This window comes from Amborella trichopoda, chromosome 7, assembly GCF_054954075.1.
Source record: "Amborella trichopoda isolate Santa Cruz 75 chromosome 7, AtrichopodaSantaCruz75HAP2 v2.0, whole genome shotgun sequence".
Lineage (NCBI taxonomy): Eukaryota > Viridiplantae > Streptophyta > Magnoliopsida > Amborellales > Amborellaceae > Amborella > Amborella trichopoda.
Genome location: NC_142342.1, coordinates 21,015,093 through 21,032,893, shown reverse-complemented (window position 1 = coordinate 21,032,893; position 17,801 = coordinate 21,015,093). Strand labels below are relative to the sequence as shown.

The window sequence follows — 17,801 nt, the reverse complement described above, 5'->3', positions numbered from 1 at the left end:
AATGACCTTAAAGCAAGGCCAAATTCAGTTGTACCTCACTTGAAACCTAGAATCGATGGCATGGCGGGATTAAGCAGCAAACAAGCTTGACACATCTTCAGGCGTCAACGACAACGTTCGAAAAATTCTTAGGTTGCAAAACCCTAGGAGGACAATGCCCTAGGTGATTGAGTAGGATGACGGTTGATGTGCCAATGGCCCTTGTGAGATCACCGTCCTCTAACTAGTTGATTATGATTCAAATTACCATACATCGCATGCATCAACTTTTTTGCCGCTTACCTGTTCCCTAAAGAACAGGGTATGCCAAAGAAGGGGCAATTGTAGACACCCAATTTTGAAATTGGCCTTATTCCAAACCTTAAACCTAGCGTTAGCCCCAATTAGAACATTACAACCTAGGTCCTACACCTTAGGACACCCTTAACCATGGAGTATACTCCCTAGAGAGCATAAGAATATTTCGAAAATCCCCAAATTCCCTTATAAGAGGTAAGGTTGAACACGTAGAAGGGAGTTGAACCATACGATCAGTCCCTAACTGGAAAAACATGTGTACTTTATCAAATCATCGGAAATCAGCTAGCAGCTGTTGATGTGCAAAATTTGGGCATAGCGGTTTGCGTGGCATAAATTGCGCTGCATGTTGTGTAAGCCCAACTCATAGTGCGCCGTGCAACTTGGAGGTCCCAGATCTTGGCACTTGGTGTGACACCATAGTTGAAGGGGAATATACCTTAAAATATGGCCACTCTAGGCTGCTCTAAGGTCCAATCCTTTCAATCTGCCCAACACTAGACACTCTTGATACTGTACACTTGAGATCTCATCCTAGGCCTAACCCTTGATCATTCCTCTGTAGCCAAAACATTTTCCAGCGACAAGTGAACAAACCAAACTTAAAGCAACCAAAGCTTAATGCCAAGAAATACCCCCTAGGGTCCCATTTGCACTACATCTTAAGTCAAAGGTGATTCCGGCCAATTTCCCAGGAAGGAGAAGGTAAATCACATTCAAAGCAGTCTGATCCGGGCTCTAACTTCTGGTGCCAGGCCAATGGGCCTGGCTTCTATTAAAAAATATTTATCATATTATATCTCTTTTGGTTCTTAGATTCATATTTGTTATGTATTTCTACTTCACAGTTTATTTTCTCGGTTATTCTTCCTTTTGGCTCATTCTATCAGCCGGCGGTGCAGCAGATAATTTGCAGAGGGTTTAATCTCTCTTTGATATTAACTCATGTGTGGATTCTAATTCGACAAGATATATGTTTAGTTGGTTTAGCAAAATTTAATTTAAAATCAAGGAGTGAATTGAAGAAGCTTCTTCCAGGTTCTCATTGTAAACAGCATGTATCTCTTCAACAATTGTGGATGTCAAGGAAGATAGGGTGTCTCCTAAGTGAAGACCCTTAGATGTGGAGTAAGTATCCATGATGTTGCCATTGATTAAAATTGAGAAAGAGGAGAGAGGGGAAGGAGGGAAGAGGGGGGGCCGGGGTTTGCAACTTAATATCCCCTTCCATCTACTATCGAAGCCCATGAGACCGTAGAACCTGATATTGGAGGTCCCGCTCCACATTGTAATAAGCTTTTTCTTAATCTAGCTTGAATACTTTGCTTGATATCTTAGACTGATGTGGAAAATAGCTTCATGGTCAACCAACATCACATTCAAGATTTGGTGCTCTTTTACAAAAATACCTTGTGATGGCAACTCAACCAACCTTAAAACATGTCTCAGCTGAGTAGCTAACACTTTAGCCAATATTTTAGGGGTTATTTGGCAAGGCTCTATCCATTCAGCATCTCATTAAGGATACACTGAAAGAAAAGATTTGCCAAGGAGGGCTATATAGGTGACTGCATAGAAAATACTTTTGGAAGTAACCAATGATGTTCCCTTTGATTTCAAGAGGGTCATCAGTGATTCTATCACCTAGTTTGATACGTGTTAGTAGATTGACACTTCTACAGGTCCATTTTTTATGCTTTAGCCATTTGAACCTAGATATCTAGTGCCAATGTAACTCTTCTCATTTTAGAAACCAACTATTTAATATGGAATGTATACATAGAGCCATGGAAGATATTCAAAGTGAAAATTGCGAACTTCGAGAGAAATTGACGAAGTGAATCAACAGTTGCAACGGTTGGATGACACTATTCTTCGAGAAGATGGTGCTCACAATCATGTAGATCCGGTGCCAACTTTCACATTAGAGACAAAACTACCTCCACAATCAATTCTAGATGCCGAACGCATATAATGACCAAATTGTGATTCAAGAACCATTATATGAGGAGTGTCCACAAAATCTTGCTATTAAGATCTATCCTCTAGAGTTACATGAGGAGCTTAAAAAAGAAATCAAGATTATGATTACATCTTAGAGTTCCCTTATAAGCTGCACATCAAGTATTTGATTTATGGGTTTATTAAAAGTTCCCAGACGAATGGTAGGACTGCATCAACTATTGGAAAGACTATGCGAGGATATGCTGCATTCGACAATCTCGAGGTCGAGCTTTTTCAACCTTGGGAGAATGATGTAATCATTTTTTTATTTTTTAATTTTATTATTTTCTAGATTTTTAAGTTTGGGGTTATATTGGTTTTTTTATGTATTTTCTTGGTTGTAGAGATTAGAGGGGAAAAATTGGAAGGTTTAGTATTAATTAGGGTTTCATAGGGAGCAAGTTAGGTTTTAGGCTTCTTTCTTATTTAAATATGTAACTGTTAAATTAAAAAAAAGGAGGAAGAAAAAATAATTTGTTTTTGAATTTTATGAAGAGATTTGTTTGGGGTGGACTCCCTTGCATACAGTGAGAGAAGGTATAATCTCTCATCCCATTAATTTTATTTTTATTTTTCTGGTTTATTATTTTTCTTCTTGCATCAGCTTTGGCATCTGCTTTGAATAAACCAGTGGCCTGCTTGAGCACCACGAGGTGGGGGAGGGGCCTAGGCTGCTAAGCTCGGGGCAGGTGCCTTGTGCATTAATTGAGGTGCTTACCTTGCCTGCCCATGGGTTTAGGCATAAATTTCCCTTGGGGCATGAGTAAAACTATTTTCTTTCCCCCTTTTCTTGCGGGGGAGAGGGATGGAGTAGATTGGGGGGATTCTAATGCCACCTTGTAGCCAAAAAAAAGAAAAGAAAAAGCTGTCCAATACACATTTTTGAGTGAAATTTTTTCTTAATGTTTTGATAGAAAAAACAAAAATCAAAACGACAATATATTTTCATATCTCACAGTTGCTGATTTACATTTGTGAAATATGATTCATCATTTAAGTTGTTACAATCAAACTATGGGACATTTTCAAAATTTTAATGGTCAAGATTCAATTTAATCAATTCTTTGTATGCAAATGTTTATATATGTGTCCCTGACAAGCATACACACGCACATGTATGTTTATGTATATGTTAGATATGCATATATGTGCATTTGGAGCTGGCTCATCTTGAAAATGAGGCGCTCTACTAGGCTACTACATCATGCCTATGCGGCCTATCCCTCCTATCCGCCTAGGGATCACCTCGCACCTTTTGAAACATTGGCATCTGTGACTTCCTACATAATTTAAAATTTGTGTTGTCAATCACAAAAGTTGACCGCCATTAGGGGCGACAGGTCATGAATATATCCTCTAGCCACATCTTCTTGAATCTGAAGGGTTTGTTGCCAGATAGGTTCGGCCTTGACTCTAGCAGAATCAAACTGTTGTTGGAGATTGGTTTTGGTAAAGTCCTTGAATGGACTCCAGGAAGTGTATCTTTCAAGTTGATGAGGAACCATATCAACATAGAGAGTATTATTTGACCAAGTTTATGAGATCCCATTTAACGAAAAGGACCACTAAGTTGTGTTTAAAAATGGTCTGTATAGGCTAGCACACTAGCAATGATCCTACTGCTACAATTTCTCTTAAAGGTCCTATATATCATATTAAATCCTCTCCTAAGCATCATGGGATGGGGGATAAGGATCCTCATTAAATCCTCTTCTGATCACCAAAGGCTAATTGATCTAATTCCGACAATCGGGCATCTCCCGATTGGGTCTATTTGTGCCATAAATAATAGTGAATGCTGATATCTCAGTGAGGCCTAATGGTGGTGACCAGTGGTTTAAAAATTGCCGAGCCACCATGGACTCGGGCGTTTCGACACGGGAATCGGTCACCCCGTGTCGATTCTAGCTAAAAACAGGAAACCGCTCGTGTTTAGAAAGGAACCGGGGTGATTTTGAAATCACGAAACAGTTTATGATGCCACTTGTGACGGGCGTGTACAAGCGTCGCCACGTGTGACGGACCGACAACCTTTTCACGAGCGATAGATCACGGTACCAAGGAGTATTTTATGGACGTCAAACGACTTTAGGTTTTTTGATGTGGGATTTTAGTAAGGTACGTAGGCTTGAAAATGTAGTATAATATATCTTTTTATTATTCAAGATAAGACAACTACTGATGCGTGGTGTAGTCGGTTATCACTTATGTTTACCTCTCAAGAGGTTCCTAGTTGCAACCTCGGGGCAGCCACCATCTTATTTATTTATTTGTCAAAAAACAAAATAAAAGTTACTTTGACAAAAAAATAAAAGTTATGACAAAAAAATAAAAGTTACCTTGACAAAAAAATAAAAGTTATGACAAAAGAATAAAAATTACCTTGACAAAAAAATAAATTCTTGTTAAAAAAAAATAAAACTTACTTTGACAAAAAAAATAAAAGTTACCATGACAAAAAAAAGTTACCTTAACAAAAAAATAAAAGTTATGATAAAAAAATAAAAGTTATCTCGACAAAAAAATAAAAAGTTATGACAAAAAACTAAAAGTTACCTTGACAAAAAATAATTTTGTCAAAAAAAAAAAAAAAGTTACCTTGACAAAAAAATAAAAGTTATGACAAAAAAATAAAAGTTATGGTAAAAAAATAAAAATTACCTTGACAAAAAAATAAATTTTTGTCAAAAAATAAAAATAAAAATTACCTTGACAAAAAAAATAAAGTTACTTTGACAAAAAAAAGTTACCTTGACAAAAAAATAAAAGTTACCTAGGCAGCACCGTCTTCTTATTTTTCTTGTCAAAAAATAAAATAAAAGGTAATACAACAAGTATTTATTGTCAAAAAATAAATAAAAAGTAATACAACAAGTATCATGCTTTTCAAGCATGCATTTGAGCTGCGATTATTCTAGAAACCTTAAAAAATTTGATTTTTGAAACCTAAAAAATTAGATTCTTGAAAAATTGAAATATTATTTCGAAAATTGGTACACATTCTAATAATATCTATATTGATAACCAGTCTTATATTTTATTTATTAATTTATTTGCATTATAAATTATGTAATTTACTATTTTTTTTTTGAGAGAAGGTTAACTTGTATTAAAAGAGAAAGAAATTACAAATGCATAGTTCCACAGACACCCACAGGTGGGGACTAATTTACTATTTTTTCTTACAGTTGTCAATATTGTATTTTAAATTAGATGATATTATAAGATATTTTTTATTTGTTATTATTTGTATAGTAAAATAATTATAAAATGTACACCAGGAATTTCAATTTCAGTACATAAGATTATAGTTAGTTAGGTTGTAATAATTTTGGATCAGGGTTTTCGGCCAATTAGAGATTTTGGTGGCCATTTTTTCGTCAATTTACTCCATTCTTATTGCAGTCCATGTATGATTATATGCTTTATCGTTGATAATTCAATAATTTTTCTTCTGTGTGATGTAAATTTAATGGTTAACATAAGTTCATACAGGGAAAGAACATCTCAATATTCGCATATTGATGAAAAAAATGAAAGTTAATAATATAGTACCCCCATTCTTATTGGATTCCTAGAAAACAACATTTATAATGAATTTTAATAAATTTTTTGGAATTTTTTTTAAGGTTTAATCGGACCGATTCGGCCAATTCCCGATCCGGATCGCCGATTCACCGATCTGGATGGGTTTTTGGGGTGCCCAATTCAAGGCATCGATCCGTTTATTAAACCACTGGTGATGACACATGACCCAGATCTTGCTCGAGGCTGCCTTGTTAGGTAGGACTTCTCATCAAGGTTTCAAGAAAAGCTAAGAGGCCGGCCTGATGCCCAGTGCCCAGGTGGGCACCCAGAATCTCAGGCTTCCTGTAATACAAATTTTGTAGATATATACATATATTTGATGTCCAAATGCACATATATGCATACGTTTAATTTATTGCATTTGAAAATATTGTACATAATTTTTTATATACAAACCATAGTTATCAAGATCTCCTACTTTGTTTGGCGATCTCTTTTAGAACCTCAATTTTGTCGCTTTCGGAATGGATCTCTTAGGAATCTCGATTTTTAAATTTTGGGATCTCGAACCCCATTGATAGGGATCCCGATTCCTGCTATTAAGGATCTCTATCCCAACCTTAAAGACCAAGACAACAATCAAACTGAAGATTTTCTTTGTTTATAGCCAACTAGCAACACAACTATTGCTTGCTTGCTATCAATAATGAGATCCCTATTTTAAAGAGTACACATAATCCAAGATTATCATACACTTTAAGGTTGGTAACAAAATCTGTAAAAAGTTGGGATCAAGATCCCAAAAGGTCGGGATCTAGATCCCCAAAAGGTTGGAATCTCGATCTCTTTAACATTTGGGGATCTTGAGCCATACCATGTGCATTCTATGGACAACGTTCCCAACCATAGGGATCTTCTAGAATTTCACGATCCGTCACTCCTAGTACCGTTCCCTCTCCCGATCCTATCAACTATGATACAAATATATGACATATTGCATATTGAGTTCTTCAAAATTTCAAAATTCAAAACATTAAAAGTCTAATAGGCTATGTAAGAGTAATAGTTTGATAGTCTCCAACTCTCTAATTCTCTATATTCGATATCCATAATTACATGGATTCCAAGTCTCCAACTCTCTAGGTCTTCAACAAGTTGACTTATAAAAGTATAAACCACCCAACAAAATAGTCCAAAAAGGTGAAAAATAGTATGTCTAACATCTAAAACTCAAATGTTTAAATCCTAAACCAAGATGGTGTACTAAAGATACTACAAAAGAAGAGAGAGGATATCAATAAGAATAAGAATCATCATTGTTATTGCTTGCATCTGCATCGGAATCAAGGCCGTCATCATCAGAATCATCACCCTCTTCAACATATTCCTCTTCTTCCATAGATTCGTATGAATATGCTTCCTCTTCCTCTATCTCATGTTGTGAGTGTGAAGTACCAACAAAAGTCGTTGCTCGAGTGGCCCTCCTTAGATCAGATTCTCGTTCCGAAGCCTCCTCGACCATTTCCCAGGTCAAACTCTCCTCGGGGAAGTCGTCCTTAATATGAGGGTCTCCAACTAGCCAACTTGAAGCATTCTGCATGTCTTTCGAAGCGACGAGATCCTTCTTTACTGGTCAAACTTCTCTATGAGCCTCTGATTCTCTCTAACAAAACCAAGTAATTGAGCTTCCTTTGCTCAAACCTATTTCGTCTCTTTGTATGCACCTATAAGGAAAAGTGCATGAGTACTAGACTTTTATGATCTTCTTATCTTCTATGAATCTATGTTAGAAAAATGAACTTGTAAACAAGATCATCATAATTGCATTCACAACCATAAGAGGTAGTTGTCAAACTCAAGATTTGAATAGTCATCTTCTGACGGTGTGGAGCACTAGTCTCATGTTGTCTCCACCATTGGGCTGCAATATGAGGGCAACCTTTATAATTAATATAGGTATTTAACATTATCATACATAATTTTAGGAACTTGAAAGTTGAGTGAAGATTATCAATCAAAAGTACAAAATATATTACCTGGTTCATCTTTGTTTCTTTGTCTTAATGCTATATCTTTCCCAAATGACATCAAAGCACACTTATATGAAATGAGGTCTTCAGTTGATATCTTATCTCGGATATGTGGATCGGGAACTAATCTCTCAAGGCACTCATTAAAACCATCCATAATTGTACTTTTTGCTTCACTATCATCATTTGCATAAAAGAATTTGTGGTTCAAGTAGTATCCCATTGCATGTAATGGTCTATGGAGCTGCCTATCCCATTTGGTATCTATAATCTCCAAAATTGGGCCATACTTGGCCTCATCATTGCACAAATTCTCTGCAATCTCCTTCTTAGCTCTTTCTAGTGCATCATATATAAAGCCCATGGAGGCTTATTAGCATCAGCCAATCGCAAGACCTTCACCAAGGGTAGAATATTCCTATCGCATGCTTTACCCCATGCCAAAAATATTTAGAAAGGAGAATATCTCGTGCCTTCTTTCCCTTGGCATCTTTAGACTATCTGCACCTACTTCACTCCTCTGAAGCAAACATAGACCTCAATGGAATCCTCCTGCTATACATGCTCTTTAGACTAAGGTAGGCAGTGGCAAATCTAGTGACCTCGGGCCTCACTAACTCTCTCTTCTTAGTAAACTTGTGCATCATGCTAAGGGTAGGGGGCCTTCTCGCCTACTGACTTAACCAAAAAAAATTTTGTGGCTTTATATGAATTTTGTAACCTCCTTAGCCTTCGAAAGAACTCCATTAATAGTAGCCATATCACCAATGGCCTCAAGCATAAAAGGGACAATTTACCAACAAATTCATGGTACTCTTCCTCCTCCTATTACTCCATAGATCACCCTCCTTATGGGTCTAAAGATATTCTTTAGTATGCGCAACTTCTTTCTTCAATAATGGCGCACCAAGCTCATATGGAGTTGGGCCTTTCAAACCTGGCCCAAATTACCCAATTGCTTCCAACATTGTATGGAAGTTGTTAAAGCAAGCGGTGTTAAAAGAAATGCTCGCATGGTAAAACCACCAAGCAATGTACCGAATCACCCAACCTCTGTCTTCGTACTTAAATTTATTTTTGATTGTCACTTGCTTTTTTCCCTTTCCCTTCCCTTTATCAATTACTGTCTTGGAGCTAGGTGTAAAAAACTATCAATAAGCCCTTTCCTATGAGGCTTCTTAGACCCAAAACCCCCCTTACCCTTAGTGCTCTGATTAGCAACCATGCTACCCCCTCTTCCCCTTCATCCTCATCAGTGTCAATATCATCATAAAAAACATGGACCTCTGCCCTCAATTCTGCTATGTCATTTTCTTTTGATTTGCTTGTTTATTTTTTTCACCTTCAATGTACTCAGAAATACAATTTTTGGGACTTGCTTGCACAACGCAACATCACCTCTAATACCGGCAAGATGTTTTTTGAATCCATTAATGCCGGTATTAGAAATACGTCCACAAAAATTACACATAATTTTATTCTTATCATTCTTATCTAGGTTAACATAATGCTGCCATCCCAAATCCCTACCCTAGTAGACCCCGCAGAAGACATCTCAAATCTCAAAAATGAGACTCACATAAAGGTTACAAACAGACCTTTTTTGCCCAATCTTTGGTCTTCGATGTTTGTTACCTCAATCAAGCTGCTAATCACCTCAAATGTCTTCTAATACCTCCAATAGCACCCTAAAAAATAATTCCAATGAGAAAAGAAAAAGTATAGGGAATTTCAAACAACAACAAATGCTTTCAATTCTCATAAATAGGTATGGAAGTGTTTTTTTTTTTTTGTTTTTTGGGGGGGGGGGGGTTAAAAATAACCCCCTAACATATTTATAGTATCTCGGGGGTCAAAATGAAGCCCTTTTCCCTTTTGGGTAACATAAAAATTAGAAAAAGGGTGCACGACCCTAGGTGTCGGCCTAGGCCGTCGCCTGGGCGCCCTCCCAAGTACATCTGCCCAAAATGGGCGGTCTAGGCCTAGGCATGCGGTATTTAGGGTCTTGGGCACCTAGGAGTCGGGTGGACCATTTTTTAAATCATTGCTTATCATTGATAAGGGTGTCTACCCCTGCCCCAGGACTTGTAGTAAGGCTAGTTAAGGGGAGGTGACTTAGTCTCAATAACTGCAGTGACCTCTTGGGAGGACTCATGGCGAAATTCTGCAGTAGTTTTTTACTTCAGGGGACAACCTGGTTTCCAGATATTCCAACACAGCTTTCAATTCGGGTTGGGGGAGGGGGCTTGGAGATGTCACATCATCTGCTTATTGGTTCTTCTGAGGTGAAAGAATGTCCATGAAGAGGGACGGAAGAGGGATCTGTAGGCATCTCAAAATAATTGAGAATGAGAGGCCTTTGAGCTCTCTTTTGAGTTTTGACTCAGCCATTAGCACACTCCTTGGAATATTGCTAATGTCAGAGATTGGGCCATCATACACGAACCCATCATGCCCAGAATCTGGTCAAATGTTACCTGCTGACCTGTCAATGCGCTCGATTTCTTCAGAGTCAGCATCTGAGAATAATGTCCCACTCATGGAAGAAGTCTCTGCCGACGATGAAGTGCTGACACTTGAGCCGATGCCTGTCCCAGGTGTGCAGATCTGAGAGCCTATGAAGAGGGACTGAAGAGGAATCTCTAGGCATCTCAAAGTAATTGAAACTGAGAGGCCTTTGAGCTTTCTTTTGACTCAGCCATTAGCACATTCCTTGGAGTGTTGCTAATATCAAAGATTGGGCCATCATACACGAACCCATCACGTCCAGAATCTGGTCAAATGTTACCTGCTGACATGTCTATGTGCTTGATTTCATCAGAGTCAGCATCTGAGAATAATGTCCCACTCATGGAAGAAGTCTCTGCTGATGATGCAGTGCTGACACTTGAGCTGATGCCTGTCCGAGGTGCACAGATCTGAGAGCCTATGGTTGAGGTGTGAGTGGGTGCGGATTAGGGAATCTTTTGTGCAGGGGGAGGGGTTTCAAAAGGGATGCTTGATGTGGATTGAGCTTTGGTGATGGAAAGCGGAGGGCTAAGGACACCTCTGAAAGCCCATTGGTGTTTGGTGTTATGATGGGATAGAGTGTGTGGCAGGGACTGCAGGGTAGGGGCCGGTGGCTAATGTGCAGTTAAGAACTGTCTAAAAAAGGTATTAAATTTAAAATTTTAAATATTTATTTAAGAAGAAGTGGATGCAACGATTATTTTGTAACCTTTTTATGCATAAGTCTGTTGTTCCTCCCATTTAATTTTTAAAACCATGTATTGCCTTTTTTGTGATACTCATATAAACCATAGCATTTTGAACAATGCATCATTATTGCTTCTATGGCATTACTGGTAGACCTCGTGCATCTTAACCAAGAAATTAAAGAATCATATACTTCCAAAGCCATTTTTGCTTCCAATGGAAAAGACACCCCATGCTTAAATGGTTGACACCTTTGCCAAAAGTGACTTTTGACATGCCTCATACAGTGCCCAACACTAAGTGCCTTGCCCATATCAGTGAGCATTCAAACTCGACACTAGGCAAAATGCAAGGTGTCAAGGTATCACTCGCTATAAATGTTACTCTAGGAGGGAAATTCTTCTCCTTCATAGATGTTGCTAATGTATATGATACTACGAGTCAGATTTTTCCCCCCTACTCATGGCTATAATAATTCTTCTAGATTTTTTCCTTTTCAGTTCCTTTTCTAAGGATAGATTGGACTTCAATGTGACTAGACTCTTATGGGGCATTGTTCCATGGAAGAGGCTGCCTAAGCCTCGGCTTCTAAGGATAGATTGGTCTTCCATGGGTGATTAGCATGGAAGCGATGGCTTCCCCAAAGCACGTCATTTTGATGTTGAAGTTGTGGCTTCCAAATAAACATTGCACTTCCAGCAAACAAACATGGAAAGTGCTGTAGTGATGGAAGCTATGGCACCCTTACATTTTTGTCCCAAATGTTGTTGTTTGCTTATATGCTTTTATTCCTTGAGGTAGTGATGTTAGCCATGGTTGCCTTTGTTAACTAGTGCACATTGAGGTAGGAAATATCATTACCACTAATAAAAATATGTATATTAATCATCATAAAAGTCATTTCAAGTTCCAAATCTCAATGCTGGCAGACTTGGCTCTCTCATCTTATTCAGTCTGTTGAAGATGTTGGGGTTTGTGTGGCCTTAAGGCCTTTACCTATCCATTATTCTATGCATGGTTGGGCTGATCACGAACTGGGGCCAGGATTCCTAGGAGCTGCTCTTAATTTTATTCTGATGATTGGTCTATTAATTATCGCCTTAATTTGTTTTATGTTGGCTTCAGATATACTTCCTGTTTTCTTCCATATGATTACTTTATTGAACAATCACTTTTGAATGCAGACTCATGACCGATGCCTAGCTGACCTATGTGGAGCTTTGCATTGTGACCTTGTAGATGAGTCCAAGCAGCGCAAGACCAAATGCAATCCGGCCGCAGCAGCCAAGAATCGACATCTTTGCCAGGTTTTTTGTGGTCATAGCCATGTCCCTGTTACTACATCTCCATCTTTGTTTTAATGCTTCATAATTTTACTTTCATCTTGATAGAGTCTGGCAGATACTTGCTTTCCTGTGAATGAGGGCCACTCAACTAGCCGGCTTCATGGTACTTACTGTCCTCTCACTTTGTGATCAACTCTGGTATCCCTAGTCTGTATTCTGACTCCTTCGTTCTAGAGTTCTTCTTGCGGCAGTTCTGTGATGCACACTCCTGTTCTGGGCGACATAAACCCTTTGCCCGAGGTGGCAGGGTATGCTCTCTCTCTCTCTCTCTCTCTCCAACATTGGCCTCTCTCTTCCCTGAACATTGGCTCTGGTAAAGTATTTACATGGGTTATCTGGTAGATGTAAATTAAGCCTTTTCAATTCCAGGATCACAAGTTCGTCAATAGAGTGCACCACATGTCGCGCAATTGATCTTTAACCTTTGAGTGCATGTTTTGATGAATTTATGCCAGTATGATTAAAATATTATTTTCCTGGATTTTGTGAGCTTGAGATTACAAATAATTTTGGAAGAAGTTTCCAAAAACCAATGGGTATTACTCTTGCAATAAATGTGGATTTAGCCCTGTTGAGTGCGAGAGCTGCTTGAGGGAATGGATATTCATGATATTGACTTTGTAAACCACGTCAGTTAGAAGAATTTGGTTAGAATTGCATTGTTTAATACATACCGAAGAGATATTTGGAAGTGCAGAAAATGGTTATGTAGTTATTACCCAGTGTCCTAGCATATTATTAAAGTGATTTTGAAATGGTAAGGGTGGTTGTCTACTGTGTCTGCTATTTCCCCTCTTTGGCTCTCTGTATGTCTTTTATTCTGTTATATCATGTCTGCAGAAGCGGAGCAGTGTTTTCTACCTTGCCATATCCATACTGACTCTGATGCTGCTTCCTATTTTCTATGGTATTGTCTATTTGTACCGAAGGTATGGATCCATATCACCATCCACCCTGACTAGTTTATTTGTATGGTTCAATTTTCATTTTTTTTGGTTTCCTTGGGCACAAATGTTGTCTGGACAGAGAAATGAGAAGCGGTGTACATGACCTGAAACGCATATCGCAAACAGGGATTGGGCGCAAGACAAAGCCCACATAGTTGGTAATCCTCTCTCCTCTCTCTCTCTCTCTCCATGGAGTTCTGAAGGATGGATAGTCTAGTTGCATGCCTATCGCTATTATTTTGGTGCGTTGTCATGGTTTGCTCAAGCCTTCAGTAAAACCTATGGATAGCAGTGTGACATGCTTCTTGACTCATCATTCTGTTGAAGGTTTTTGTTGATTAGAACAATCAACGTTTGGTTCATCTCCAGGATTGAATGTATCTTTTCGGGTACTGGTCATTCTGAGTCTTTCATACTACTTGAGGGAAGAAGTTTGACAAGATGTTTTCAAATTTGAGGATCAGCAGTGAGGGTGTGGCATGGCTGTGAAGCGTCTCGACGGTTGGTGTTTACAGCTTCACATCTTCTCCTCATTTTAATTGTGGCTGCAACGATTGTTGCTCGATGATGTGTATTGTACATGTTCTCTTCCCATATTTCCATCCTTTAGCTGTAACTCACTGGATGTGTTTTTAACTCTCTTTAGGGATACAGAAGTGAGGCATGATGAAAAATGAGGCTATGGGTGGGAGAGAGAGAGAGAGAGAGAGAGAGAGAGAGAGAGAGAGCATCCATGGTTAACGTGCTCTTCTCAAGGGTTCATTGTCTCCAAAGTTGATTTTATTGATTCGGTTTTTGATGAAACTGAAGGGAAGTATTTCTGGGAGAGCGGATTTAGAATGATGCACTTCAAATCTTGGTTGAAAATGCGGTTATGGATTAAGAAAAACATGTGAATCGATCATTTCCATCTCGATGACTATGGATTGGAAAAAAATGGATTCCATGCCATGGTACTGGCCTGTTTTGCAACATGTTTTCTCGATAGTCTATATATTAAGTTTTCACAAAGCTGTCACGTTTTTATTATTTTTAGCGTATCAAATTTCACAATCTGATGTGGCACTTCTATTCTTTTTTATTTTTTTGGCTAAAATGAAAAATTTGCACCCGTAATTTCGGAAAGCCATGGCATGCGCTCAAAACTGAATGGCCCAAGAGTCGAGTAGAGGGCGACATGCCAATTGACGGGTACGATTGGCAAAGAAATAAAGTTGCGGGAAAGCTCAAATGGCCCTCATGCAATTCAATAGTATGATTCGAAAAAAAAAAAGAAAAATCAAATCAAAGTCCACATAAAATGGATCAAAATAAGCCGAGGATGGTAGGCCAAGTTATCCATTTCCAAGAGAGTTTGCAAATGTTTCTATGTATGCTGTAAGGAATCTTTTCTCATACATGGTTTTTAGTTGAATGGTATAGATTAGGCACCGAAATCACGAGGGAAGGGAAGTAGGTGAGAAGCTCTAGTTTCTTCTCCTTTTATCCAAAATATTGTTTTTTGAATTATACAATTATTTAAAGCCCTAGTATCATAGCAATGGGATAATAATAAAAAGCCTTGGTTTCTCTTTTGATTTTAAAGCCGTTTCTAATGCCCATGGCCCAAATTGATAATTAGGTGGCTGTAATTGTATTTTGTATTTTAATATATGTATAAAGAGGGAAATGAGTTTAGGGAGATTCCAACCAATATTGAACGTTAGATATGAAACTGGGCAATTGGAGTTGTGTCTAGATAAAATGTAAAGCTCATAATAATAATTTTTTTGAATGATGTGACATTTAAATCCATTTGATTGCACATACTATGGGTAAAAATGATTTTTTACTATTTTGTATCAAAAGTAAATAGTCTCGTGGTATATAATCCTTCAAAAACATTACTTTTCATATTTTAATTTACTCTTTCTAATCCCATATAAATTATGAGGAAAATATACAAAGAAACCGTTTACTTTTTGTACGAGGAGATCGTAATCACTCTTTTCTTTTAAATTTTAAATTCGGTGGTTGTAAGAGTACCATTGACAGACTCGGATCAAAATTATTTTTCTCAGATTTTATGATTAGTCCAAGCCATCCAATTTGACATCTAATGAATAGGAATAACTGTGACTTCCTTGTAATAAAGATAAATGATCTCATTGTATACAATCTCATAAATTATATAGATTTTGTAGCATGTGTGTAACTAAATTAGGTAAACCACATAAAGATATAAAAAGGTTTGGCCTGTCAAAAAAAAGGACATGGTTTTTTATGAGTCTATATACTCGCATGTAGAAATTGGGCCCCCTTAATTTATATTTAAATAGATTTTTATCCTAAATTTTAGGGACTATATAGTCTTTCACATGGAGATTATTAATATGTAAAAATAATTAAATTTTATAAACCTATAAATGATATATTTTGGGGAAAATATTTAAAATATTGATTTTATTTTTTCTTTGGAGGATTATTATTTATAGGACCCAATTTTGGTGAATGGTGTAGATCTTCGAGCCGGCATAGTAATAGGTGTGGGCTTGGACATACCAAACAATTTTCCCAAAAAAATTTGATTGAATTACCCTTGAAAAATTCAGGGGTATTTAAGCAATTTATATTGACAAAATATTTTACTTATACTTTTATTAGATGTTGCCTTATCTGATCCTTATTCGCACCAAAAGTCCATTGAGGATTTGTTTTAAAAAGCAAAGTTTTTGTTTTTTAAGGTCAGTCAGTGGGGAAGAAGGTTCCCTACCTGTTTTTCATAATTAATTAAGAGATAGAAAGTATACAGCTCATTATCATAAAACCCTAGAACAGTAGCTCCTTGGTAAGATGTAACCCTCTTTACAAGAATATCAACCACCATATAGGCTTCATGAAAGATATGGGAAATGGACCACCCACACTTAGAAAGACGTTGACAATTTACTGCCATCGTATGTAACTTCTATAGAGGCCAACAGTGTTCATGAATAACATTAACGAGCAATGCTAATTCACTTTCAATTTGAACAAGGTAGCACTGTAGCTGAATCCTTCTTCTAAAGCGCAAAATTTTGCATAATTATTAGAGACGATTCCAAAAGGTTTGATAAATACTGCAATAAAAGTACCATCAGAATTCCTAATAACGTCCCCCCTCACCCGGCCTTGCTTGACCTAGGTTATATAAGGAAGGCCTATCAATGTTTATCTTAAAGTGATTAGGGCTAGCAAATGACTATGCCACTGGAATACTAATTTTATCCCTCTGTTCATACTATTTGAACTGTAAGTTATCAATGATCGCCTTTATGACAAATGAAATGTCCAGGATTTGGCATCAGCTAGCTCCTGAACATGAGAAATGATCTGTTTGACTAATTGTTCCTTTCTGGTCAACCTATCCTTGAAAACTCTCCGGTTGCGTTCCGCCCGTAAGAACCATATAATTGTGAAGAATACAAAGGTCTAAATATTGAAGAAACCATTTGACTTGAATATGAATGATAATCATTTTCTCAACATAATAGGAATAGAAATGCCAGAGATGAAACGCTTATCGCATCGCCAGGCAACCAACCTCCATATACCCTGCGAAAAGTCACAAATAAATAATAGATGACATGAACTATCGTCATTATGTGCAAAAAGGGCATACATGAGGAGCCATAGCAATCCCACACTGCTGCAAGAGAGAAGCAGTAGGTAACCGATGATGGAGGGCCAACCAAGAAAATCATTTCGCACGGGGATGACATTTTGCTGACCACAAGGTTCTAAATATTGCCTGAGAAGTTCCCTTGTTACGAATATACTCCCAAGCTTCTTTAGTTGAGAACAAACTACTCACAGATTTAATCCACACCAAAAATCCCTATGTAGCTGCGTAGGCAGGGGTAAAACCCAAGAGTGAAGAACACCACCAATACGATCAGAGACCTTTGGCATAGCAACCTCAAGGTCCTGATGAACAATCGTACCATAAGAGTCCCATACTGATTTTTTTGATAAATAAGGGTCTGCCCAAAAATCCCCAAGATGACCATCACCAATTAGACATTATCCTTCAAATGCGATAACCCGCGCCGGATAGCCTTCCAAGCATAAGATGAGTATCTTTTGTATTTAGTCTCCCATATGGAAGAATTATTGAACTAAGGATGAAGGATCTGCCAATGTTCTCCATGCTAATTTCATTATCCCTACAATATTGAAATCGACTATATCATGTATCCCTAGACCCCCTTCTGCTTGAGGTAGACAAATTGTGTTCCATTTAATTAGATGAACCCCCTTCTTTCCTCCCATGCTTGCCCATAGGAAATTTCTCTGCAACCGTTCAATCATATTACAGGTTCTCTTTGGTAAAATGAATGATAGAATCCAAAATATAAAAGAAGCGCATAAGATAAAGTCAAAGCTTGCTAATAACCTATCCTTCCAATAACTTTTCCAACCCAAGCATGACACCG

The 17,801-nt window shown here is 37.7% G+C and overlaps 1 protein-coding gene across 2 annotated transcripts in view; it reads left to right on the top strand.

Moving 5' to 3' along the window:
* Nucleotides 1–14,173, top strand: part of LOC18441100 (C2H2-like zinc finger protein) — a 30,062-nt gene extending 15,889 nt beyond the window's left edge. For both annotated transcript variants that reach the window (XM_006851220.4, XM_020671553.2), the window contains exons 5-10: nucleotides 12,239–12,361; nucleotides 12,446–12,503; nucleotides 12,575–12,648; nucleotides 13,241–13,329; nucleotides 13,427–13,505; nucleotides 13,717–14,173. In XM_006851220.4, the coding sequence (XP_006851283.1) occupies nucleotides 12,239–12,361; nucleotides 12,446–12,503; nucleotides 12,575–12,648; nucleotides 13,241–13,329; nucleotides 13,427–13,502 (420 nt within the window). In that variant the 3' untranslated portion in view covers nucleotides 13,503–13,505; nucleotides 13,717–14,173. The remainder of the gene's footprint in view (nucleotides 1–12,238; nucleotides 12,362–12,445; nucleotides 12,504–12,574; nucleotides 12,649–13,240; nucleotides 13,330–13,426; nucleotides 13,506–13,716) is intronic.
* The last annotated feature ends 3,628 nt before the right edge of the window (nucleotides 14,174–17,801 follow it).